At 39.4% G+C, this 27,268-nt stretch overlaps 1 protein-coding gene and 1 long non-coding RNA gene across 3 annotated transcripts in view; one reads left to right on the top strand and one right to left on the bottom strand.

Moving 5' to 3' along the window:
* Window positions 1-27,268, top strand: part of LOC128778546 (uncharacterized) — a 77,056-nt gene that overhangs the window by 8,905 nt on the left and 40,883 nt on the right. The gene's annotated exons all lie outside the window — the stretch shown is intronic.
* PLGRKT (plasminogen receptor with a C-terminal lysine) overlaps window positions 14,020-27,268 on the bottom strand; it is a 42,854-nt gene continuing 29,605 nt past the window's right edge. For both annotated transcript variants that reach the window (XM_019463730.2, XM_019463731.2), the window contains exons 4-6: window positions 18,759-18,889; window positions 18,072-18,181; window positions 14,020-14,315 (exon numbers count right to left, since the gene is read on the bottom strand). In XM_019463730.2, the coding sequence (XP_019319275.1) occupies window positions 14,194-14,315; window positions 18,072-18,181; window positions 18,759-18,889 (363 nt within the window). In that variant the 3' untranslated portion in view covers window positions 14,020-14,193. The remainder of the gene's footprint in view (window positions 14,316-18,071; window positions 18,182-18,758; window positions 18,890-27,268) is intronic.

Below are 27,268 nucleotides of genomic sequence, written 5' to 3'. Positions count from 1 at the left end.
GCCCCCTCAGACAGAACCGCCAGTTGCCGCATGCTTGTGTTTTGGACACACTTTTTGTCTTTGTCAATATTGCCGTCTCTTCCAACCCTAAAACGCTCTTGTCCCCCAGATAAGAATTGTTGTTAACTTACAATATACCACAGCTTAACATGTTGTTGGGTTTGGCCTGTGTTTGTCTGGCAGGTGGTCTCTGAGCATCCCACCTGTAAAGGCAGAGAAAACTAACTTTAACTAATTATCTCTTGAGGCCCACTTACCAAGGGTCCAGCTACAACAGTGTGGTCACCGCATCCTGGTGACCATCACTGACAGCTTAGGGGCAGCCATGTGGATATTGTGACTGTGCACCCCTGGGACAGGCTCAGAGTTGGTTTTCTGTGAGTTTTGTGGAAAAGGAGGAGACCAGCATCCTGGGGAGAATGAAGCATGGCACCCCAGTTGCAGGCCTGTGGCCAGGTGCTAATGAGAAAAGAAAAGGTGAAGCAGCATTTGGTACCAGCTCCTGCCAAAATACCAGAGGAGTAAGTAAGTCAACACCCTCCTAATGCAAAATCCCAAGCCAGCATACCTGGGTTTTGCTTAGTGTTGCTGATTGCTAGCATGCCAAAGGGCTAATCTGACAATCACGGAACTTGATGGCTTCCATCTGAGCCATAGACCAAAGACCTTATTGTATGTGGACCTTGACCCTAGGGAGATTAACTGACATTCCCTGGAGGAGAAGATGGTTACCTAAGAGGGTGGCCGGCTGCCGGTCTTTTGAACTTTTCCCATAACCACTCAGAAGGTCTGCACTATGGGTGATTGGATCAAGACTGAAACTAAAAGCTATGACTTTTTGCAGTTAGAAATATGAAAATTTTAAATACTGAGAACAAACTGAGGGTTGATGAGGGGTGTAGGGGAGAGGGGAGAATGGGTGATAGGCATTAAGGAGGGCACTTTTGGGGATGAGCACCGGGTGTTGTATGTAAGCGATGAATCATGGGAATCTACTCCCAAAGCCAAGAGCACACTGTGTACACAGTATGTTAGCTAACTTGACAACAAATTGTATTTTTTAGAAAATAGATGAAAACTTTTGAGAGAAATTGTACAGAGAGAGAGAGATGCAGAAAAGAAAGCCAATAGGTGGCTTGTGATTCACATATCCAATAGCAGACAGCACAGCAGGATCCTTAAATACCTCTTCTGCTGCTGCTGCTTCTTATGCTGTTGTCACAACAAAGATCCTGATCCTCAGGGTTACAAGGAAAGACATCTGTGGCATCCCTGTGGCACAGCAAAGGAGTTCATTTAAACTTCTTTAAACCCTATAAAGCAAACATTGCCATGGGGGTGACCACTGAGCCTGATGATACTTGAGACTCTGGGGGAAGATATTTATAAATAAGCATGGGGTAGAGAGGACACCCCCTGACACCAGATTATATTTAGTAGCCAACCAAAAAAGGGAGAGGGAGAAAGAAAGAGAAGGAAGGAATGAATGAACAAACAAACAAATGAACCTGGCTATAGGGGAAGGGGAAGGAAAAAAAAAAAAGAAAAACTGAGGCCCACAGTTAGACCCAATTGGAAGTCTAAAATTTATTAAAATGATGTAAATGGCAAAGAGATAAAAGCATATTTATTGGCTCTTAAACTTCTACAGCACAGGTTCTGAGTTAATTTTAACATCTTCTGAAATGTACCGATTGGTACCAAATGGACATAATACTGGACTCAAATTACTGGTACACCTGGGGATCCCACTACATATTAATATGGTACCCCCTATAATCCTCAGAGGTTACTACATATGAAATGGAGAACAAATAGGTATGTCTCACTTTAACCATTGGAACTGTTGCCTTGCCTAAGTTACCCAATTGCCCTAAAATAGGTCTTAGTGAGCATAGATGCTCTGACCCAATAACTGGTAAATTAAAGTCTTGGGGCGCTTGGGTGGCTCAGTCTGTTAAGCGTCCAACTTTGGCTCAGGTCATGATCTCACGGTTCAGGAGTTTGAGCCCCGCATTGGGCTCCGCACTGACAGCTCAGAGCCTAGAGCCTGCTTTGGATTCTGCATCTCCCTGTCTCTCTACCCCTCCCCTGCTCTCTCTCTCTCTCAAAAATAAAGAAGCATTAAAAGACATGCATTTTCAATGTGATCCTTCCCATCCTTCTTTGGGATAGCATGATTTTGAAAGAAGGAAAGAAAGAATGAAAGAATGAAAGAAAGAAAGAAAGGAGGGAGGGGAGTGGAGGGGAAGGGAGGGGAGGGGAGGGGGGTTTTGGTACTTACAAACTGGCTTGATAGAATGGGACCCCATTGACTCATCTGTACATTTTTACAAACTCCTGGGCAGTTGTGTAAGACTTACCCCAGGGCACCCCTTTTCCCCATTACCCTTAATCTAGCATCTTTTCTTCATTAAGATGACTGATCCTTCAGATTAGCCAATGGTCCGTGGCTCCCACTCCCAATCTGGACCTTTAATCCAGCCCAAAGTTTCCCTAGTATTTCAACACATTAGAATCACCTGGGGTCCTTTAAGAAACAGTAATATTATGTTGCGTGCTAAAACAATTGAATTAGTGTATCCCGGTGCGGGAAGTAGGCATCAGTATTTTTAAGCTCACTAGTTGTCTCCAGTGTGCTGAATAGTTGACAAACTACCATGTAGCCACTGCCCAAAGACTCTGATGAAACATTTTAGGAATAATGCTATTTAAGTTGTTACTTACGCAATCCTGAAGAAATTAATAAAGTTAGAATTCCTAAATATACCAGTCTTGAGCTTAAGTGGGTTACGCAATACTTTAAATGTATTGTAAAGAACTGTCAGTATTATAAGGATATGCTAATATGGTGGAAAACAGATATGTATGTATGCTAAGGGGAATATGTTTCCTAATTTGTCTGAGGTTCCAGCCAGTGTTTTATAGAAACACAGTAATTATTCTACTTTGATCTTTTAACAATGGAACATGTGAAAAATTAATACAAAGGTGTTCAGTCATGACTATTAAGCCCAAATAATCATACTTTATTCCTTCCAACTTGATTTTCAGTGTTAACCTTGTATTTTGCAAGGACATCACATGTCACTTATATTTGAAGAGATTAACAAGTTATATTTTATATTTACTTGTATCTGGCTCAATATACCAACCTTGAAACAGCTCAGAATAATCTTTACTACTATTCTCGAACAATTCTGAAGCACATATTAGCATGCGAGAGAGGACATATTAAAGCTTTAGAAATACATATAATTCTGTTGATATTTAAGGAGTATTATTTTTATGGAAACAATGTTGAACAGAATTGCAAATTGCCCTTCTTATATAGTGAAGTTTGTGAGGGTTGATGGGGGGTGGGAGGGTGGGGAGGGTGGGTGATGGGTATTGAGGAGGGCACCTTTTGGGATGAGCACTGGGTGTTGTATGGAAACCAATTTGACAATAAATTTCATATATAAAAATAAAGGAAAGGACAGTCCTGAAAAGGAATTTCATCCTGGCCACAAGAGTATTTGGCAAAAATATTAATATACTCTACCACATCAGTGATTATTAAAATTTTAGTTCATGTAAAAAAAAAATAAATAAAGTGAAGTTTGTTTAATTCTACTTTTTTTCTTGGTTAATATTGACTGGTAGATGTGATTCTTTTTTTTTTTTTTTTTTTTTTTTGAAAAGTAAAGGTGATGCCCAAAAGCATTTGACAAAAGAAATCATTCTGAACTAAGCTGACTAGTGGAGAAGAAAACTGATGAAAAATCTAGGGCAAGTTCTATGCCTCTGTATTATTGTGAGCTCTCTTCATCTATGATTCAGTGGTTTCTAACAAGTGACTGACTGATTTTTGATGAGGGTGCTTTTCCTGCTGTTTGGTGTGTGTAGAATATCTGCTCATTTAATTACAATGAATGAAGAGACCTTCTTCGTATCTTCTTTCTTGCTTCCAGAGAATGAATGAATCTGACCCAGTAATCAGCTGTTTTGAATACGTAGGACCACTTCCCTAGAAGGCACAGTTTTCTCTGAAAACCCTGTTTTCCTGCTTTCAGGTTTTCTTGTCTATAGGTCCAGATAACTCAGATAATTCTGGATTTTCTACAGCCCTGGTTTCAGTTTTATTCTTTTCAATAAATATCATTTGTTTAATGCATAACTAAATGTTATTTGAATTTTTATTCCTTTTTTTAATGAAGTGTCATCTAAATGCACCTATCAAATATAGCCCCCGACCAAATCACTTTCTCTAGTTTTATTTCTCAAATATGTTCATTGTGTCCATAGAAAATGAATAGTCAGTTCTCTGACAAATAGGGTATACAGTTAATTGATAAACAGAGAAGGGCTTGCAGTCAGCTGTATGCTTGTCCTTTGTCAATTAGAACTCATCAAGTTATAGACTAGAGTGAAAACAGCAACAGACATGGAATACGCGTTGGACATAGGACAGTAGTATTAGGAAATATTGAATGCCTATTATCTGCCAAATACTTTGTCTGCATTATCTCATTTTATCACTCTCAGCAACCTCTGAGCTGAGTAATATTAGTATCACCAAACTAAAATTGAGTGATAGAAGAACAGAAGTTCAGTTACATGTTCAGGTCTGGTGAGCACTGGAGTGAAGGGTTCAAACTGAGACTCAGTCTGCAAAGCTTGGGCTGTTAACACTTGGATACTGACTACAGTTTCCTGAGAAACTTTGTAAACATGATTTCGTTTTGCCCACTCAACAATCAGGTTACACCCAATAGTGGAAATGTTGTAATATAAGCTAAGTACCTTTTAAATTGACATTTTATGCTCCTAGCATCACTGGCTATCTTTTAGTAGTCATCTGTTAATTTTGTATACCTGGAAAGCTAAACAGTAATGGTTATTCATCACTGTTAAGGGAAAAAATATACATTTACAACAAAGATAAAAGAGAGTCTAGGGACATCTGGGTGGCCCAGTCGGTCCAAGCGTCCTAGTCTTGATTTCAGCTCGGGTCATGATCTCATGGTTCATGAATTTGAGCCCTGTGTTGGGCTCTTCACTTGGAGCCTGCTTGGGATTCTCTCTCTCCCCACCTCTCTCTCTGCTCCGCCCTCACTCTCTTTCTCTCTCAAAATAAAGAAATACACTTAAAAAAAAAAGAGAGTCTAAATGATTGAACTGTCAATTCAAGGCAATGGTTCTCAGCTAAGGATAATTTGGAGACATCTTTGATGGTCCAACCAAGATAGAGGAGGTTTGCTATTGACGACTAGTGGGCAGAGCCCAGGAATGCTGGTAAACATCCTACAAAGATGGAACAGCCCCCTACCACAAAGAGTTATCTGGCCCCAAATGTAGTGAGGTTAAGAATCCCTGGACTAAGGCAACAGAACAGTCTCATTTATAACTAAAATTATATGCTATTAAAAACTACTGTTAGAATTATTCAAGCAATTATAAATGCTGAAATGGTGGTTGCTTTAATAAATTTATGAGGCTAATGGTCTGGCATATTGAACGTAACAGTATATTTTGGTGAGTTATAAAATATATTGCTTTAATGCTGGTGTTTAGACTCAAGTTCTCAATTAACTGGCAGAGTAGTAGATATGTAAATATTTCAGGAGCCAATACACTTCTCCAAAGTGTCTACACCTCATATAGAAACTGGTTGATGGCCCAGGACTCAGTCCTATTCTATTGAGGACGGGGTTCCATGGTTACCAGGGGTTTTGTTCCTTGGTTGCTTTGGCCTTAGAATCCTACTCTCTGCTCACTGACATTGCCAAAACAACTCACTGGGATACTTTTCTCCAATAAACACAAATACTCTTTAGTGAAAACCTCTCTATCCAAATTCTAAATAAAAGGATCTAGCCTAGGGGTGCCTGGGTGGCTCAGTCAGTTGAGCACCTGACTGTTGCTTTTGGCTCAGGTCATGATTTCACCGTTATGAGATCGAGCCCTACATAGGGCTCTGCACTGACAGTGCAGAGCCTGCTTGATGTTCTCTCTCTCCCTCTCTCTGCCTGTCCCCCACTCATACCCATGCTCTCTGTCTCTCTCAAAATATTCAAAACAAAGGATCTAGCCGATAAAATCAACATCATTAACATAAAATCTAAAAGTAATTTTGTTTCAAAAATTCTGAATATATAAATTAAATGACAGATGTTAAAATTCAGTTCTTTCATTCTTCTTCCCTTCTCTTTCTGAATAATTCCATGCTAAAGCCATCAGGAAGGGCAGAGCAAAGGAGGTGTCCAGTGGTGGCTCAGAGGAGTGAAGGAGGCCATCCACACTGGGGGCATCAAGGAAGGGAAGGTGGCCTAGTGAGAGGTGTGTGGGCCTGACTGGCTAAGGATGGCTTCTGCCCAGTGGGGCAGGTGAGTGGGGTGAGTGGGTGAGGAGCACATCTGTCTATGTGATGAGTGGCCCAACACATGTGGTCGGAGCTCAAGCAGGGTAAAGAGGGGGATCTGTGATGGAAGGCTTCCCAGCTCAGGATATCGACAAACAGACTGAGAAGTGCAAAAAGAAAATGAGGTGATCTCTTAGGAATACTGATGGAAAATTACTAACAACCAGGAATTTCTGTGCCCAGTCAAGGCATCAATCAAGCATCAGAAAAGAACTGTTAAGGGACACCTGGGTGGTTCAGTCAGTTAAGCATCTGACTTCGGCTCGGGTCATGATCTCACAGCTTGTGAGTTTGAGCCCCGCATTGGGCTCTGTGCTGACAGCTCGGAGCCTGGAGCCTGCTTCAGATTCTGTATCTCCTTGTCTCTCTCTGCCCCTCCCCTGCTCATACTCTGTCTCTCTCTCTCTCAAAAAATAAATAAACGTTAAAAAAATTTGAAAAAAAGAACTGTTAAGTTTAGATACGTAAGGTCTTAACAGGTTTCCTCCATTTACCCTTTCTCGGAAAGCTATAGGAGGATGAGTTCCAGCAAATGAAGGAGCACAACATAGGGTATAGGAAACAAAAGATGCAACACAGGAATAAGGAGAAGAGAACCCCTACCATAGGTGAAGGGAGAGCTGAGTACCAGGTGTAGAGGGAAAACAGTCCAGGTGGGAGCAGGTCAGGAGTCTGCAAGTTTGTTCAAGAAGGAGATACTGATAGACTAACTGATGTGAATGGACATCTTGGGAGAAACTGACTAAGAGTTCATGGCCACAGAAGTGATAAATATATCGAACATTAAGCACATGAAACAACTAGACTTACTAATTCCAGAAAAGCAGGATGCCAAACAAGAGAGAGAACGTAGTATATTTTACTACGTGGCACAGTTTTGCTAAGTGTTCGTCATCATCACAATGTAAGCCCTGAACATTGATCTAACAAAACGATCACATAAGAGTATTGGAAAGACGGGTCAATCATTGGGAAGGGTGCAAGTGTGTGGTATCGAGACGGTATAAGGTGGGAGAGGTGAGACGGTATAAGGTGGGAGAGGTGAAAGCAATTCCTCATGATTTGTATGATGTGTCAAGAAATTATATTTTTAAAAAGTTGGGAACATTAGGAGATAGCTACACTGGAACGTCACTTAGAGATGTAAAGTTAAAGTTACACTGTTGGTATTAAAATATGAATTAAAATATGAATATGCCATTTCAGTTTAAGTTGATCTGACTTCCAATTTGTAGCACCTGCATCTCTTGCCTCCAGGTTTTCTGGCCTCCAGCGCCCACTTTGCCAAAACACCCTAAGTGCTGGAAAGATAATGGACTGGGAACAGCCCTCCACCAATGAACTCAAAAGTAGGTTTTTATACCCCAGCTCTTGCATTTCTGGGGTCAGATAACTCTGGGTGAAGGGGTTATTCTGAACCATTTCTCAGAGTTCCCCAGCAGGGTTAAGTTGCCCACAGAGGTAACTTCCTGGGTAAGATTTCATTTACTAGCTTTTTTCTCTGTCCTATCTTACTCCACCAATTCCCCACCAGAGTTTCTGGGATTATGTGCCCAAGTAAATGACTTGCTCAAGGCACTATTGCAAAATTTGCTTCAGGGAGATCCTATACTGAGACAGCTAAAAGAGATAAAAGTGATTATCTCTGAGGAAAAAGAAATGGGAGGGAGAATGGAATGTCTTATCCATCACCCATGAGGCTATTTGAATTTTTTCTTTTCCTAAAACAATCCTAGTAGGAAATTGATGTCTCTGCTTGAATTGCTGAAGAGAACTTACTAAAGTTAGAAGTTGAACAGAACCCCCTTTACCTGCCTACTTAGATTTTCAGGCTGTTTCAGAGATGGCAGCCTTGTCCTAAGCTTCCAGATCAGACAAGGAAACTGGCTGGAAGATCAGTCCGGTACTCTGTCCGTAGTCCGTGGTTATTGAATTCAGAGACATAACCATCCATAGGCTCAAACTCTATTCAAAACCCAAGTGTCTTTTTGTTGTTTCTAGTTTGAAATAGGTAGCATTAGTTGGAAGCCTTTCAAAAGTTTTAGATCCTTGAAGAGGAAAAGAAAGCATTCCAGAGGCCAACTTTTCTCTGGAGTAATTTAAGAAGATGTGAACTTGTCGAGTATTTTAACCTATATTGGGTCCCTAGCAAGCTCGCTCTCTTTTCAAAATCACCTTGGTGAATAGAATTCACCAAGTAGTTCTATCTTCTACTCAAGTCACATCTTCATCAGCAGTAAATTAATGGTGTGGGGATGGTATGAAGAGAAGGAAAAAAAACACCTGTATTCCTCAAATCCCAATCGTATTATCCTGACATTCTGACAGCTTTTCACAGACCTCCCTTAACACATTTCAATGTATACTAGTATCTCTGATCCATTGACTTTCACATGTATTCAACAACTGTTTCCTTCTAGTTTTTTGAAACCTTCACCAAACCAGAATCCCAGATTGCCAATCCTTTCTAGGACATGAATTCATTGTGGACACATCCTGAACTCTGTTCTTCTAACACCAAATGAAATCCTAATACCAACTCAGGGTCAGTGTCTGCCTATCCCTCACATCCAGGCAGAGCAGAAAACATCCACAGAGTGCTGCTAGCCATAATGGAAGTCCTCCAAGAAAAAAATAAATAAACTGAGGTTAGCAATCCATCATTCAATCCTGTGACACCTGTGGACAGAAAAATTTGAACCAGAAATGTCATCTAAACCTGAGACTTAGCAGCACCATTGAGTCTTTATCAGTGACCTAGGTTTCCAGTTACCTTTATCAGCAGTCATGATGAATTTGTCCTGTCCAGCCACATTTCTTACTGTCTTCCAAGTGGCCAGAGGAACAAGTTAGCACAGCAAAATAAACTGGGCTGCAAGAGAATCCCACAGGTGACTTTGGTCCCTGAGGGGCTCAACTCCCCCTACCAGTGGCTCCCCTGGCAGCCATTTTTGTGCTGTTTACTATGAGGGGCATTTGAGTCAGCTTTATCCCTTCATGAAGACTACTCATTTTTTTTGGCCTTCTTATTTTCTAGGCCTTTCTCACTTTCTCTCCCCCGCCCCTAGTCAGTCTGGGCTTCCTGGTGCACCTGCAGGCCAAGCACTGCTCCAGTCTTCATAAATTCCAAAGTTACCAGTAGAAAAATCATCAGAGATGCTAAGTAGTCATCCCTGAATACTAGAATCTACTTTCTGCAAATTGTACAGTTGGTAGAATGCAGGTATTCCTGAAATCCCCTGTAGGCATCCACAAGGCCAAACCTAAGGAATATTTCCAACCCTCTTGCAGAACAAACACACTCCAAGGCCAAGAGATAGTGTGATCCCTGGCTAGTGGACTTTATTTAATAATATTTTCCCAGCAAGAGTTTGTTCCTTTCCCAGAACAGTGGAGCAGAAACACTATCTAGGTTCTGGCTAGTGTCTCTAGAATATAACCTTTGACCATGCGTGTATTAAATTGTCAAAGTCTATAAAATATATTATGAATTTCAGATTGCTCACATTCAGATTACATTGGTTGTAGATTATTCTTTGTAATTTGAGTCTGCTCCCTCCTCATCTTCTTCTAAACCCTGCCCTTCTTTTTTTTTAAAATTTTTTTAAAAATGCTTATTTGTTCTTGAGACAGACAGAGCATGAACGGGGAAGGGGCAGAGAGAGAGGGAGACACAGAATCCGAAACAGGCTCCAGGCTCCGAGCTGTCAGCACAGAGCCCGACGCAGGGTCTGAACCCACGAACCATGAGATCATGACCTAAGCCAAAGTTGGATGCTTAACCAACTGAGCCATCCAGGTGCCCTAAACCCTGCCCTTCTAATCCCCTCTTCTAAGGCTCTGAGACTGAGTATCTATGATATTATAGAAGCATATTTTTGATTTTGACTTTCATTGTCACTGTTCTTTCAGAGTCAGGGAGAATCCTGCCAGGAATTCAAAACACCAACATTTTAGTACAAACTACCATTACCAGATGTGGAATTTTAGGTAAATCACAAAAAGCCTCCATTTTCTTGAGAAAATGTGAAAATGGGAGCTTATAGTAGACCATTTCCAAGGGTCTTCTCTTTTTAACATCTGGACAATAACTTCAGTATTTGTCATTAAAACTGTTTTCAGTAGATTTAGGACACTTTTATAATCTTTACAAAGTGAAGTTAGGTACTGGACCATAAAGGACCCTTCAGTTTTACCCCCAAACACAAACTGAGTTGGGTATAATATCATATAAACTTAGTTTATTTGTAATTTTAGTGACTGTAATTTTAGTCCCCAGTTCTCTCATTTAAATATGAGTTAAAAACGTTCAAAATGGCTAAGTACTGTGATTTTATAAACTGTTTTTGCTATTATATTATTTTATTATTATAAAGTGATTTGATTTCCAATAAGGGTCATTCTGGTGCAGAAAATTTTGGGGCCCGTATTTATTTCCTTCCCACCACGACTTAACCTCCACGTGAAGGTGAGGGAATCTCTGCATTGCTTTGGTTAGGTCTGCAGTGTCTTGGGGGAAGATGAACAGCCACATAGGATAGGGATGAGATTTTCCCCAGCTTTGTTTCTAATCACTGAAAAGACACTGGGTGAGGTTACCCTTATTCAAATCTCTAAATCTTTGCTTATAATCAGACCTTAGTTTCTTATTTTTCTTCTAATATATTTTCTTACAACAATTTCCTTATTCTTCTTGTAATATCACAAAGATCTGTAAATATAAGCTACCTGAACAAAGACCACATCATGTTCAGTATTTAGAAATGTTAGATGTCTAGGGGTACCTGAATGGCTCAGTTGGTTGAGCGTCCAACTTTGGCTCAGGTCACAATCTCACAATTTGTGAGTTTGAGCCCTGCATCGGGCTCTCTGCTGTCAACTCAGAGCCCACTTCAGATCCTCTGTCTCCCTTTCTCTCTGCCCCTTCCCAGCTCATGCTCTCTCTCAAACATAAAAAAACATTAGAAAATTCAAAAAAAAAGAAATGTCAGATGTCTAGTTGGTAATCAGAATTTAATAATAATAATAATAGTAATTAATGCAAGTATTAACATAAATGGCTAACAGCTCGAGTGTCAGAGCAAAAATGTTTGTCCTTTCAATTATAAATGTTATTATATTTCATAATATAAATATTATTATGTTTAATAATAAGGGGAAAAGCATTGGATAATCAGTAATACAAAAGACAATTGGAATATATTTTAATACAGTTGAATTGCAAAGCCTTTATTTAATAGCTCTGCTTTGATTTTTGCCTCACAATAGGCACAAACAAAAATGTGAGTGTGTGTGTGTTTAGCAGAGGCTCTATTGAGTAATAATTACTAACGAACTCAGGGTTAATGCCAGGGTGAGAGGCCAATACAAATGAATGTCCTGGTGGTCCAGAGGGACCCCAGCCTGATATGTTGCACACTGACACACATCTTGTGTAAGGTCTTTAGCCAGTCAGTCTTTGCAGGACACTTAAGCCCATTCTCGGTGGGCCCTGGCTAGACCGTGTCAGGAATGTTCGGACAGAATGATTGAATTTAAGGTAAAAGAAATGCAATTCCAGATTCTGGCATGGTCTATGAACCAGTGCTAGATGTTAAGTATCCTTTAGACCACCAGTGTGCCTCCTAATCACTACTTTCCCATGTCCTCCAGGAAATCCATGCTAATGATTCAATGAAGAGAACTTACTTTCTTCTCCCTCCACAAACTCAAACTAGTTTCCCAGTTTTGCTATTCTTCTGTGTCACTTTCCTGAACCTATGCTCAAAGCCACAGCCTTAGTTCAGGCCCTGGCCAGTACTCGGGTGGACTATTGCCGTTCTTCATTGCATGGGCTCTGGGATCTTCCCCCTATAGTGACTAATTCCAGTAAAACCCAGTGCAGATATTTCATGCCCATTACTCTCAGGATGCAGATTCCTTAAACCCAAAGCCATTCCAGAGATAATCTGTGCCTCCAAGTGCATTTCTTAACACGTCCCTCACAGGAGGAACCCCCCAGCCTAGGCAAATCGAACCAGCAGCAAATCCCTGGAAGTGACATCCTGTCTTGCCTTTAATCAAGCCTCTTCTTCTGCCCAGCATGTCATTGTTCTGCACCTCCTTATCTTCATGGAGAACTTCAGTGCATCCTTTAAGACCTCACCCAACGTTCTCTACAACTATGATTCTGTCAGAACCATATGTTGATATGTGGTCAGTTGCTTGAGTATAATGACTATTGTTTATAACAATGGCTTGTGTTCCCCCTTCAGATTTCATCTCCTCCTATTCTGCTTGGCCTTTCTATTCTTTGGCCATGCCAGGTCTCAGAGTTTTTCCTCTGGCTCTTCCCTTTGCTGAGATCCTTTCCCTGTCCCCCTAGCTGCTCTTCACAGGACCGGTTAATTCACCATTCAAGTATCAGCCCAAACGTTACCTCTGTAGAGAGGCAGTTCCTACTGTCCCAGATCCATAGTCCCCCCCTCCCCACATGCTCCCAATCACTCTGTTATCCTGTTTTATTTCTACTGGAGCATTCATCACCATCAGAAATGGTCTTGTTTATCTCCATTTTTTTGTTTTTTTTGTTTTTTTTTTTAATTTTTTTTTCAACGTTTTTAATTTATTTTTGGGACAGAGAGAGACAGAGCATGAACAGGGGAGGAGCAGAGAGAGAGGGAGACACAGAATCGGAAACAGGCTCCAGGCTCCCAGCCATCAGCCCAGAGCCTGACGCGGGGCTCGAACTCACGGACCGCGAGATCGTGACCTGGCTGAAGTCGGACGCTTAACCGACTGCGCCACCCAGGCGCCCCTCTCCATGTTTGTTTGTTCCTTTCCTCAGTTCTTCCACCCCTTACTAGAACACATTCCTTTGCCTGAGATGCACCAACCTTGTCTGTTCATTCACTCATGTAACCCTAGGGCCTACAATAGTGCTTGATACAGAGTAGGTATCAGGAAATATCTTTGTAACTATTCTATTATATGTAGGGTTTGCAACTGTAGGAATGGGGCTAAATAGGGTTATCTTATGAGTATAGGTTTCCTGGTGAGTGGAAGTAAAAAGGTAGGATCCTAATCAACCTCCCCTCATTGCCACCTCTTTAGCAGCTCTGTCCTGAATCATCATTTGACTGTGTTTACCTTTTGTCTTTCACAGCTGTCTTCGCTTGGCAAGAATGTGTTAAAGGTCTAACCTTTTCAAGGCCTTTTAGAGCATATTCACTGGAGCCAAACCATTTAGGTTCAAGTCTATATATGGCTCTAGGCAAGTAATTTAAGTTCTCTGTGTCTTAGTTTCCACAGCCGTAAAATGATGCCTGCTTTATGGGATTGTTGGGATGATTACAATAATATATGCAAAAAAATAAGTGGCCATAATAAGTACAATATTCATGTTAGTCATTAACATTAGTTGTTTTCTATCATGTAGAGACAGGACAGTCGACAAATCCAAATAAAAGAAGTATTGGTGGGAGAGAAATGTGATAGGGAACATGTGTGACAGAGAAATGAGAGCAGCAGGACATTTGCTTCCAGAAATTCAAAACAACATAATTTATTAATTATACATTTAGATATTTGTAATACACACATATATAGGAAATAAGTTATTTAGAGTACCTCCATAATTTTGTGTTGAATGTTATAAATATTATTTTAAAATCATTTAACAAAACCCATCTTGCATTTTAATATTTTAAAATAAAATCCATTATATCAAAATCTCAAGCATCTAAAAATTGTAAAAACCATGATTCAAGTCAACAATGATGTGTTTTGAGATTCAGTGGGTAAACATAATTTCATTTGTCTACGAAGAATTTACTCTGTTCCCTTCTGGCTTTTTCAAGGCTTTCGAAAGTGATCATTCCTTTCGGCAGCTGCAACTTACTCTTTTCTGTTTCCAGTATGTTCTCAGCTTCACCTTAAATAAAGTACAGAAATATGCAAGGTGACAAAATGGCCATTAGTGTTTTGTGAGAAGGCCAAATTGCTATATCGCAATGACAAGCTGTAACAGTGTTGGAGGCATGCCCCTAAATCTCACATTCACATGTTTCACCCATTGTCCTTAGGGGAAGGAAACTCCCAAAGGAAGGCCATTCTTTCCTTTGGGAGGAAAGGAATTCTGAAGACTCAGAGATAAATGATATGCCATAGATTTTACTTGATAGAAGACAGCATTTTAAAATGTAAAAGAAAAAGAATACCACATGTAATACTTAATCCCTTGAAGGAAAGTCAGGATGGTAAGCCTTAGTTGTGTTTGGAGGGGTTTGGGATGGAGAAGCCAAAAAGTCTTTGCTATATTGCCCTTAATATGTAAGTGACACACATAAGAGAAAATAAAGCTTATTAAAATTCTACTTTTTCAGAAAAGCTAATCTTTTACCTGAAACCACTTATACCCAAAATAATATTAAATGTTCTTTAGTCTGTATACATACATACACACAAGAATATACATTAAAAATTTTTTTTTAATGTTTTATTTTTTATATTTGAGAGAGGGAGAGAAAGCGAGACAGAGCGTGAGCAGGGGAGGGGCAGAGAGAGAGGGAGACACAGAATCTGAAGCAGGCTCCAGGCTCTGAGCTGTCAGCACAGAGCCCTAGGTGGGGCTCAAACTCACAAGCAGTGAGATCAGGACCTGAGCCGAAGTTGGACGCCTAACCAACTGAGCCACCCAGGCTTCCCAAGAATATACATTTTTATAAACAATTCCTCTTTCAAATAACAGCTAGTACTGTCTTGGGCCCAGTTGAAGACTAATTAGCAAGATTAAAAAAATTATAATCTACATTGTTGACATTCTATAAACTTTCCTTGGGAATGAAGGCAAATGTTTCCTTTAAGTACCTCTATTTTAGCACACAGTTTATTTGTACCCCAGGCCCAAGAGGGTGGGCTTACAATTTTCAAATTATAATGTTTCAACCATCGGCAAACATCTTTTTTTTTTTGCCTCTGTCTTAAGTAGTAAGTAAAAATCATTATAAATTATATGTAATTAGACAAGCCTTTGATGACATACTAGATGTTTCCATGTGATAGGGCCTCACATACTGCAAATTCTCACCATGTGTTTGCAGAAAGGCTGATGATAAATTCAGTCAAACAAGGGTTGTATATATTGGGTCATCACTAGTTAACAGGGCTAAATGTTATAACCTAAACTTTCGAAGATGGCACATTTCCTGGTAGATTAGAGGAGCCCAACATGGGGCTCTAACTCACAACCGTAAGATCAAGACCTGAGCTGAGAAGAGCTGACCGAGCTGCCCATGTGCCCCTATATATATTTTTTAAACAGGAAATTCCGACAGTGTGTCTTGAAATTTTAAAATTATATGTTCTGTGGATTCTGATGGACCCGTAATAAAATTACTTCCCAAACATACAATCACAGTGTTCTTAGAAAATAAACTTGTTCTCTATTAGTAATATGATCAAGTGAATGCTGTGTAACAGGCTTGACATTTAATAGTACATATTAATTTTTATGAGGCGCTAAGAATTCTAATGTCCATATAAACAATGAAACAATTGAACTCAAGACTAGTGAGTTTTCCCCCCCATTCTTTTTTATGGTGGTAAAATACATATAATATTTACTGTCTTAACCATGTTGAGTCTACAGTTCAGTGGTATTAAAAACATTCATAATGCTGCGCAGGCATCCCTACCATCTATCTCCAGAGCTCCTCATCTTGCAAAATCAGACTAATGAATTCTTAAGCAGATGAGTAGCATGAAACTGAGTAGGTTATTGAAATGAGCTTTAACATTGGTACATCAGTTGTGTAGTTAGTCTCCTGCATAAAATGAGATTGCACTCCAGAATTTAATTTGTAGGTCAGTGTTTAATGCATTTTCCCATAGTAATAATGCAATCAAGAAATTTCTAGGCCATCAACAAAAAACTATTTAGCCCACAATATAGCTGAACTATGATATGATACCAATAATGCTTGACCCCAAGGAACATTTTTGCAGAGTTTTTGTGTGGAAAATGTATTTCCATCTTCAAATGGGAATTTTTAAGAACATATAACCCTTGTATCTCTCTAGGCTTGGGAAAGAGAAGTTCTACTCCCTGATTCCAATACCTGCAAAGGAGTCTATACTTCTTCCCTTCCTGTACCAAATCAGTCCCCACAGAGCTTGAGAGACAGTGATGTGCCCACAGAGCCCATGAGAGGAAAGGCTTGGGAAAGCACTGTTTCCAATATGCTCTGGGTCAAAGGCTCAAGAAGAAGGGACAGTGGCAGTGCTATTTTCTAGGGCAATAAAATCCAAAGTTCTGTGCGAACAGCATGGTGCTGGTGATTATTTAACAACCAGCTCTCCCGGAAAAAAAAAAGCATGTAAGTTTATTATGAAGTTTATTATATGAAGTTTATTATAAATTTTACTTATATAAAATAAATGTAGCACACAATTTATAAAAAAATAATAAAATGTTCTGTATACTTTATCATAAATTTCCCATAGCAAATTGATTCTCAGAATGTTTTTATTGTTTTTTTCCTGAAATATTATATTCATAGCTAATCTATAGTTGTAATTGATGAGAGAGTATAATTCCAACATGAATATTTGTTGGTATTTTCATTTATACTAATGAGTAGGACAAAAGTGGAAACAATAACATATGTTGGAATGTTATTTGTTTGAGAATGATGTAAACAACTTAGCTGAATCGCATAACAGTTTTTATTTTATTTTACTTTATTTATTTATTTATTTATTTATTTATTTTTCAGATAACAGTTTTTAAATGTTGGGAGAATATTTCCTCAACTGTTTGTGCTAGTCACAGTGTAATAGCCATTGACACAACAAACATTTAAGCACAATCTACAGTATTAACATTTTCTTCTTCACTTCCTTCAGTCTAGACCATGTTGGCAAGCTTTCTTAAAAGGGCCAGACAGTAAATATTTTAGGCTTGTGGGACCTTATGTCTCTATTGCAGCCACTCAGCTCTGTTGTGGTAATGGGAATATATCCACAGACAATTCAGAAATCAATGGGCATGTCTGTGTTTTAATAAAACTTTATTTGCAAAAACATGTGGCCAGCCTGCAGGCCATAGTTTGCCAACCCCTGGCTTAGACAATCAACAAAATAGTAAGTCAAGCCTTGATTTGGTGTTTGCAGATTTCCATGTGTAAATATTCCCACCATGACCAACTTCAGGCTACCAATGGGATGCCACTGAAGTCAGGGTTGTATCTGTATCTTATTGTGTCTGTCTATTGTATCTGCATTTCTGCCATGCAGATACAGTAGATACACATAAAATAGATACACATAACTTAGGAGTACTGATAATAGTAAAATAATGAAAAACTGGTAAGTTGAGTATATATTACCATTGTTTTTAATAGAATTTAATATTATTTTTGTAATTTATTTAATTATAAGTTTATATAATTTAATTTTTAATAATGACTGTATTTAACAACCAGCTTACAAATTCCTGAAAATTTGATAGTTCACGTGAGCTGGTATGAGTTGACTCTAGCACACTGCTATGAGAGGCAGCAGATATGTTGGTCATTGGAAGCTCAGAGAGGGGTCTTGTCAAAATGCCCATAAATGAAGGGATCATAAGGAGAGGATCCTTGAACCAGAAGATGAATCAGAAATAGACTCTGCTTTATCAAAAACTGACCTTTCATTCTTTGGAGAAGGGTTCCATATCCTAAGTCATACTGGTAGGTGAAGACAAAGCCTAATGGAATGATAGGGAAGAGGAAGGCTGGCTTCTTCCTTCTTATTGCTCTGGTTCAAGAACAAAAAAGAATAAATATCAAGAATGGCATGTAAATACTTATCTCCATACTCAATGAAAAAAAATTACCTGCTTTTGGACGAATGTCCTCCATTTTAGAAGGTAGTTAGTACGTTTGAGTATTTTACAGAAATAGAATTTTCTTACCCACAACCTCTCCCCAGAGTCTGCAATTCTCAAGAGCAGAGTCTATGACTTGCTCGTCTTTATTTGACATTGAGGCTCAGATTAATCATTTAAAAAATGGTTAAGTATTGCTATATCCCCCTTATGGATTGTGGAGATAAATTAGCAGAGGACTTCTTCTATCTTGGTATTAAGTCAGTCTTGTAACTTATAAAATGGAGAAAAGGATAGAAGAAATCTGAGACACTAGAGGTAGAATTAACTATTTCTACCCTGGTTCTACAGTTATCTCCAAGGACTAAGCTATAAGGGGTTACTGTTTTTACGTATACACTATTTGCAACAAAGTCCTATCTTGGTCAACTTGATAATGATATGTAATGTCAAAAGAAAAAATAAGTAAATTACTTAAGACAAGTTTAAAGTAAATAGCAAACATACCCAGCTGTTAAAGAGATGGCTGCAATGCCAAAAAAAGTTCCAAAATATTTGAGGAATTCTCGAGACCAAGCAATCTGCAAAGCCATCTGCCTTTCTCTCATTTCATTCTGCATCATTAGCTGTCTTTCCAGCTGAGGAAGAAACAAATAGCAAAGTCTGGTTACTCATCTTTTGATTTGGAGCACAGAGTTAATAATCTGCTCTTCCAAGGGATTTTCATTCTTCATTTGTTTTTATTCGTCTTTTTTTTTTTTTTTTTTTTTTTTTTTTTAATCTCAATAGACTTTGACTGAAGTTCCTCTGGACAGCTATCCACAGCTGTCACCTTGGCAGTGAAATCTTCCTGGAATATATATACAGACTGGATATGATATTCTTCTTCTGTGTCCTCAGGTCTTGAATGCATGTGATCTGGAACTTTTATTCAACCCTAAAATATATGTTCAGCCTATTCTGTCACTTGTGAGGAAAGATCTATGTGCTTTTAAATGCAAGTACATCTTATTGGCCATTATTAGAAATTGCATTGAAATCATTTTTCTTTCCAAATTTATCTGGCTGCAAATTGACATTCACTTGATGTAGCAGGTCCATATCATTTTATGATATGATTGTAGAGGGGTTTTACTCTAAGACATCAATAGAGATTTTTCTTTGCCATAATCTTCTTTTTGCCTCAAGTGCTTTGTCACTTTAGTCAGTGTCTTCCGCTTCATTGGAGCAGAAAGCATATACAGCCCAGAGCACAAAAGGAGACTGGATTTCTGAAGGGATATTTAGAAAACACAAGAGAAGCAACTGTCTGACAGCCCATTATTTTGAGAAATTCAGATTCTTTTTTTAAAAATGTTTTCATTATTTATTTTTGAGAGCAAGAGACAGAGTGGGAGTGGGAGAGGGGCAGAGAGAGCGGGAGACCCAGGATCCAAAGCAGCTCCTGAGCTGTCAGCACAGAGCTGAACATGGGGCTCAAGCCCACGAACCGTGAAATCATGACCTGAGCTGAAGTCGGATGCTTAACCGACTGAGCCATCCAGGCACCCCAAGAAAGTCAGATTCTTGAGAGATAAAAGTTGTTTTTTAAATTCTAAAATCTTGGCACTGTGTATCATTAGCAGAATATAGAGGACAGCAAGCATAGAATTCATGATGTAAACCATAGGGTGGGAAGGAATGGGAAATAACGTGACTCCGTTTTCCCTTCTTGCTGCCTTTCTACTGTAAGAAGGAACTAGAAGAAGAAAGGGAGATTTTAGATTTAAAGATGGGGCTTGGCTCCTTGGCCCCTCTTAGGGGTTGAAACTCTGGAGGGTTGTGATGGATTTAGGGTTTGGGGATCCCCAGAGTGCACCTGTGGGCCTATCTTCTGTTGGGAATTCTGGCAAGGGACAACTGAAGTGGAGCAGAAATGGTTGCAAGGCAGATCTAGGCTTAGAGCAGACCTGAGAGAGGCCACTCAGTCTCCCTCAGCCGCCAGGGGGTATGGAGAATGTTTGCAGGGTTCCTGTGTCAACCTGAAGAGGGTCATAGAAGGTAGCTGACAATTGAAGGCAGGTCTGGGCTTACCAGATAGTCCACAAAACCTAGAGCCTGGGGACTCCTTAACAGACACTCAGGCAGGGGCCATAAACCATGTGCTGGGTAGGGAAAGTGGCTGGATGTCAGGGGAATAGCAGCATCCTAGAGTCCAGAGATGATGGCCAAGCCAACCTGAAACATGGCTGAATACCCTTCGAGGAAATAACCTGGAGCTGCCCAGGTTGATCAAACAGGAAATAACAGCAGAAAAGCCTCCTCCAGCCAGAGTGTTTTGTGTACATGATTAGTTAGCATGTGAAATGCATCCTTGCTATATTACTTATTCAAAAACTTACATGATAGTTCATAGTATCCCCCCCCAAAGTGATGTAGATGCATCAATTAATCATTTGTGTTGTTATCAAAATGCAGCTGAATCCAATCATGAAACAGATGAACACAAGATCAGTGGTTCTGAATCGTACCTGCACATTGTGAGCCTCTCGGGAACTTTTCAAAATCCCAATGCCCAGGCCCACACCCCGGACCAGTGAAACTAGGATCTGGAGTGAGGACCAGTCATTAATATTTTTTAAAGGTTGCCAGGTAATTCCAGTGTGCAGCTAGGATTGAGAACCACTGCCTGAAAAAACTCACAGCCTAGGTTTTCCCAACCAAAGATCAAGCTGAAATATCAGTCTGAAAACTGATCCTCTGGGAATTCTCAACAGATTGGGAACAGAGGGCTTTGTAAGGTTGGTGGAACTAATCTGTATGGCACTGTCGTGGTGGAAAGGTGACACTGCATTTGCCAAAGACCTTGAAACTTCACGCCCAAAGAGTGAATCGCATTGTATGCAGTAATGAAGCATCCTGGATGGGATCGTGGGACAGAAAAGGAAATTAGGGAAAAACTAATGAAATTTGAATATGGAATTTATTTAATAGTGATATACCAATGTTAATTTCTTAGTTGTGACAGTTAAAATAATGTTAGATATTAACTGTAGAGTATACTAAGTATGGGGTATTCAAGAACCCTGTCCTCTTTTTTTTTTTTAAGTTTATGTATTTTGAGAGAGATGGACAGTATGAGTGGGGGAGGCAGAGAGAGCGAGAGAGAGAGAGAAAATCCCAAGCAGGCTCTGCACTGTCAGAGCGGAGCTGGATGCAGGGCTCAAACTCACAAAACCGTGTGACCATGACCTGAGCTGAAACCAAGAGTCAGACGCTTAACTGACTGAGCCACCCAGGCGCCCCTGTCCTCTTTTTCTATAAAACTAAAGCTGTTCTAAAATTTAAGTTTATTTTAAAAATGGTTATGAACAAATCTTATTTTATGTGTCTCTTCTAATAAGAATAGAGGCATTCATCTCTGTATATCATAAATTGTGATAATCAGTAAGACTGTGTATCTACAATAAACTCTGAGCCTAGCATTAAAAAAAAATCTATGCATACCCTCTCTGTGGGCAAAAAAATTCCTGATGAAAGACATCACTGAGCTATAATTTTAATTACCAATTAAGTTTATTAATTATCTCATGCTTCATAAATTATGCTTAAAATCATAGGCCTAGATCTAAATACATTTCAAACTTCAAATTAATTAATGAATTTTATTAACAAACTTTTTCAGCAGCCATAAGGGATAATTCTATTAATTTACCAATAATAGGCATCATGTAAATAAATGTACATTCATTTTCACCCTTCTTCCCCAAATATTGACACATAAGAAATACGAGAAAAAGAGAACATGTACAGTAAGTTTCCTTAGCAGTTTTTTTAATTAAAATAATTTTTTTTTATTGTTTATTTTTGAGAGATAGAGACAGAGCGTGAGTAGGGAAGGGGCAGAGAGAGAGGGAGAGACAGAATCTGAAATAGGCTCCAGGCTCTGAGCTGTCAGCACAGAGCCCGATGCAGGGCTTGAACCCACGAACCGTGAGATAATGACCTGAGCTGAAGTTGGATGCTTAACTGACTGAGCCACCCAGGCACCCCTCCTTAGCAGTTTTTAACCCAAATCATAAATGTAAAATTCTTCATCCTATTTTAAAAGAATTTTAGATCTTTTTATAATAATAGGGGTTTTTTTGTCTCTTATTTTTGGTATTGCTTTACAAAACAATTTGAAATTAGAATGTTACTTCTTATGATTTCAGACTCTAATGTTCTTATAGGTTTATGTGATACTAGTTTAACAGTTATAGAACCACAATTCATTTTAAAGAGAACATAATAAAAGGGAACTAGCCTATTAAAAATAATTGTAATAGGGGCACCTGGGTGGCTCAGTCGGCTAAGTGTCTGACTTCAGTTCAGGCCATGATCTCACGTTTGTGGGTTTGAGCCCCACGTTAGGCTTTGTGCTGACAGATCAGGCCCTGGAAGCTGCTTCGGATTCTGTGTCTCCCTCTCTTGCGGCCCCTCTTCCACTCATGCTCTGACTCTGTCTCTCTCTCCCTATCAAAAATAAATAAACATCAAAAAAAATTTTTTAATTGTACATAGTAGTAGAAACCATATCCTGACTACATTCATAAAACTGTTATATCTGCTCTTTCTTGTGTATTTTATTTAATTTTAATTAATTTATTTATTTTAGAGAGAGAGTGCATGGGCAAGTGTGGGAGGGACAGAGAAAGAGAGACTCTCAAGCAGGCCCCATGCCCAGCACAGAGCTGGACACGGGGCTCCATCTCACGACAGTGAGATCATGACCTGAGCTGAAATCAAGTCGGTCGCTCAACTGACTGGGCTACCCCAGGCAACCCCCTCTTGTGTATTTTAATTCTTCAGTTTCTGTGTTTATATATATATTTATATTATACATATATATTTTTAAATAAATATATATTTAACATATTAATATATTTAATTGTTATATTTAAATAATTTAATAAAATATATTTTATATTTTATATAAAAATATATATTTAAGCTTTATCTATCTATTTATTTATTTAGAGAGCACATGAGCAGGGAAAGAGGAGAGAGAGAGTCCCAAGCCAACTCTGGACTGCCAGAGAGGAGCCAGCTGCAGGGGCTCAGTCCCACGAACCGTGAGATCATGACCTGAACTGAAATCAAGAGTCAGACACTTAACCAATTGAGCCACCCAGGCACCCCTCTTTGTTTAAAAAATATTAAGAACAGTCACAAAATTACTGACCTCAGTAATTTATCAATCTCTTGAGTTTCAGAAGGGACAATTACATAAAGTTCCACAGACCACTTAATGCAAGTTTCCCCTTAATACAATAATAAAGTGATTAAATTTCACTTGGATGCAGAAAATATTTTCAGAGCTCAAAGAAGGCAATGACATTGTCCTATAAATTATTTTCATTGCATTTTTTTCCATTGAAGCCTTTTCTATTTTTGAGAAATAATTAGACCAATCTTGAAAAAATTCAGTTACTTCTGTCTTTTTAGTTTCCAGTGGCCTTTTAACTTATGCATAATATAGTCCCAAGTAACAGAAAAGTTGTGTTTTTATTTCCTTAATTGGGCAATGCCAAAAAGAATTCTGTGTCCTGTCACAAAAGAAGTTTTTTTTTTTTATCAGAATTGAAAATATTTCATATTCGTCGGGGCCTTTGTTAAATTAACAGAGACATCATTGATACCCCCTAAACTAAAAGCAAAATCAGAATTTCAGATAAATAGAACATAAACTAAGATTGCTAACATGAAGCATCTGTAATGAAAACTGTAACAAGTAGATTTATCTTTAATTGGCTCTACCGATAGATATATTTTAAGTTTATTTATTTTGAGAGAGAGAGAGAGAGAGAATGAGCAGGGGAGGGGCAGAGAGAGAGGGAGACAGAGAATCCTAAGCAGGCTCTGCACTGTTGTTTCAGAGTCCAATGTGGGGCTCAAAACCAGGAACTATGAGATCATGACCTGAGCTGAAATCAAGAGTCAACTGACTGAGCCACCCAGGTGCCCTGCTCTACAGATATTTTAAATGCTCAACATCCAGTAAATAGTTTGGGGAGAATCCAGAAAGGAAAATGAGTAATAAATTCAAGTTTTTTACAAAAAAAAACTATTTTTTTGGTCAATGACTTATGAAAGTAACTGAACATAAACAAAATCACAGTAGTATTTAGAAGCTTAAAAGCTTTGCTTACAGCATCTTGTTACATATCTTCCAATAAAGATTAAACACAATTAAATCCATTCTTCCTCTCAAATGTTTGAAAACAGTAAGGTCTCCCTAAATAAAAGATAAGAATGCAAGTTTGGCAAAAACCTTTTATGTTAAGTTATGGATTCCAAAATAAATGGAATCTCCCCAATGAGATCAGAAGATGCTAACAAGATAAGCAGAGCCTGGGAAAGAACAAAAGACCTTTGACCTTCTCAGCCATTGTCTAAAAGTCTTTTAAGATCACTCCTAACTGTGTCTGGTACTGAAATTGAAGACAATTCCACAACTTAAGTAAAAAACAATATGGGCGTTTTCTTTTATCCTGGTTTTCCTCATTTTAAAGAGGACATATTTCTTAGTTTGATAATTAATGTTTCACTTTGTTGATCCTAACTGTGCACAAAACTAAAACCTCTATAATACGTAGAACTAAGAATCTTAGAACCAAAATATGTTTCAAAAAATAAAATCAGAAAATCCTTAAGAAATTGCAGGATGCTTATTTTTACTTCATTGTGGACACTGATTTGCTAATTGTGACATACGATTGAGGATATACGATTCGCTAATAATAGTAACGTGGCTCATGAGGTGCTAAGCACTGTACTCGTTTACATACATTGCCTTTCCCACAAAACTCTACGAGGTTGGTCTATGAGTTGAAAAAAAGGGAATCCATTCCAACTAGTAGTTTAAACAAAATGACAATTATTGCAGGGTATCTCGCAGCTTAAGAATTTCTGGGGGAGCAGGGAAAATCAGTTTGCATTCTGTATTGTCAGGAACAACACAACCAGGAGAATGCTCGGCCAGAACATGGGACTTTTCTGGGGGAACCCCACAGCTACTGTCTCCTGTCACATACTTGGGTCCAAATGCTGAAACTCCACCTCCACATTCCCAAAATACCAGTCACTTCTACAGTGGTTACTAGAAGATCCAGTGTCTTCTTGGAGCTTTACACTGCCCACATCTACCTCCAGAGTCTCCCTCAGGCATGCCCTACCTGGCAGAACTAGGTTAGATATGAAACCCAGCTGCAAGGGAGTCTGGGAAACTTGCCTTTGACTTTTCCAGCCTCTGTTGTATCCACAGGCACTTGATAAGGGAGTTGGAATGGAACAGAAGTTAAACAATCCAGTCAATATTAACGGCCACAGGAGGTATTATCTAGTTTACAGTTGAGGAAACTGAGGTTCAAAGTTTGAGTGATTTCCCCTGTGGCCTCAGTTATTAAATAGCAGACCTGGGATTCTAACCCAGACCTGCCTGTCCCAAAGTCCAAATTTTCAGTCTACTGTTAAGTATACTGAAGTATCAAGTCAGTATAGAAAATAGGGGTGAATGGCAGGGTATGTGATCATCATCTGAAAAACCTTTAGCTTTCCATATATTTGATGCCATAATTTTAGAAAGATTGCATAAAGCTCTCAATTGACCTGGGATACAGACTGACCTGAATATTCTGTTTAAATCTCTTTGAAAGAACCTCAACAACTCACTGCCTCCAATTTCTTACCAGCATTTCATGCTCCCCTCTCCTCAGTGATTTCGGTAACTACCACTCTCTGAATGTGAGCATTTCATGGTCCTTACAAGACGCCCTTGTCAGTGCCACGGCGGATTTCTCAGAGAACCAGTAGCCACCACCACTTCCGAATAATGACCAGGGTCTGCAGACTTGACTGTCTAAACATTTCTTTGAGATGTGACCTCCCCTGTCCTGTTGCACAGGCATGGGTTTGGGGCTCTGGGATCTCTCCCTGAGAGAGAACAAAGCCAGCCCATGGCTTTGTAAGGAAAATAGTGTCTGTGCTCGAGATGAGGGCAGAACAGGGAGCAACGGAAGTTCTGAAAGGTCAAGACCTGCTCCCCTTCTGTAGACAGGATACAAAAGGAAAAGGAAACTCGTAAGAGCAGATGAGCACTGGAGCCTTTTCCAGAAACGGTCCTTCAAATCCTCTATTTGTTTACTTTGCCCCCAGAATTTCCTGCTTGGTCATCTTCTCTTGGTCTTCCAGTTCCTGGTGATACCATCTCTTCCTGATGACTTCTGAATTCTAAATCTCCATCCTACAACTCTTTTCAGTGGTAGATCCTATTTCCAGCTGCCTTCTGGGGACCTCCCCTGGGAGAGGGATGGGCAGGTCTTACCGTAATATCTCTGCATACCTCCTGAATCCAGTCTCTTTCTTCCGTGCTGCCTTTGTTCCAGCTCCAGCCCAGAGCATCATTACTCATCAAAAAAAGTACAGCGTTACCGCCATCTGTGTTCTCTGGTCCTAGTTTCTTCCCCAACCTGTCCCTTTTTTAATACTTGTCTTTTTATATTTGTTTATATTCTTGTCTTAAAACGATTCTTATATTACTTTCCTGCTGAAAAACTTCCACTGGCTCTTTAGTTCCTAGACATGATGTAGCCTTTTAAAATCCTATTCTGTTTCACCTCTAGGGCTTTGTGTCCTGCCACCCTTGTCCTAGACACCAGCCACCAGCCTTCACCTGTGTCGGGCATTTTCCCCTTTCCACACATTTTTGTTTATGGAAAGAGATAGACTTTGGGATTGCATGGACTAGGTTCACATTCCAGTTACATCACTTACTTGCTGTGTGATTGTGGGAAAGACCCCTGAATGCCTTAACTCAAATTCCTCTGTCTCCAGGAGCAACATTAGCTGCCTTACAGGGCTGCTCTCCTAAATCCCACGGTGTATTTGCAAGGGCTGGTGCGCCAAGGGCACTGGTATGTGTTAGCCTCTTTGTCTTGCTGTTTCCTCTCATCTCCTGTCCTTGGTGGTTACCTAGATTTAGAGACTTACTCTTTTCC

The sequence above is a fragment of the Panthera pardus genome, unplaced genomic scaffold, assembly GCF_024362965.1.
Source record: "Panthera pardus isolate Hobbes unplaced genomic scaffold, ASM2436296v1 HiC_scaffold_20, whole genome shotgun sequence".
Lineage (NCBI taxonomy): Eukaryota > Metazoa > Chordata > Mammalia > Carnivora > Felidae > Panthera > Panthera pardus.
Note: the sequence above shows the minus strand (reverse complement) of the source record. Positions and strands in the feature narration are given on the sequence as shown.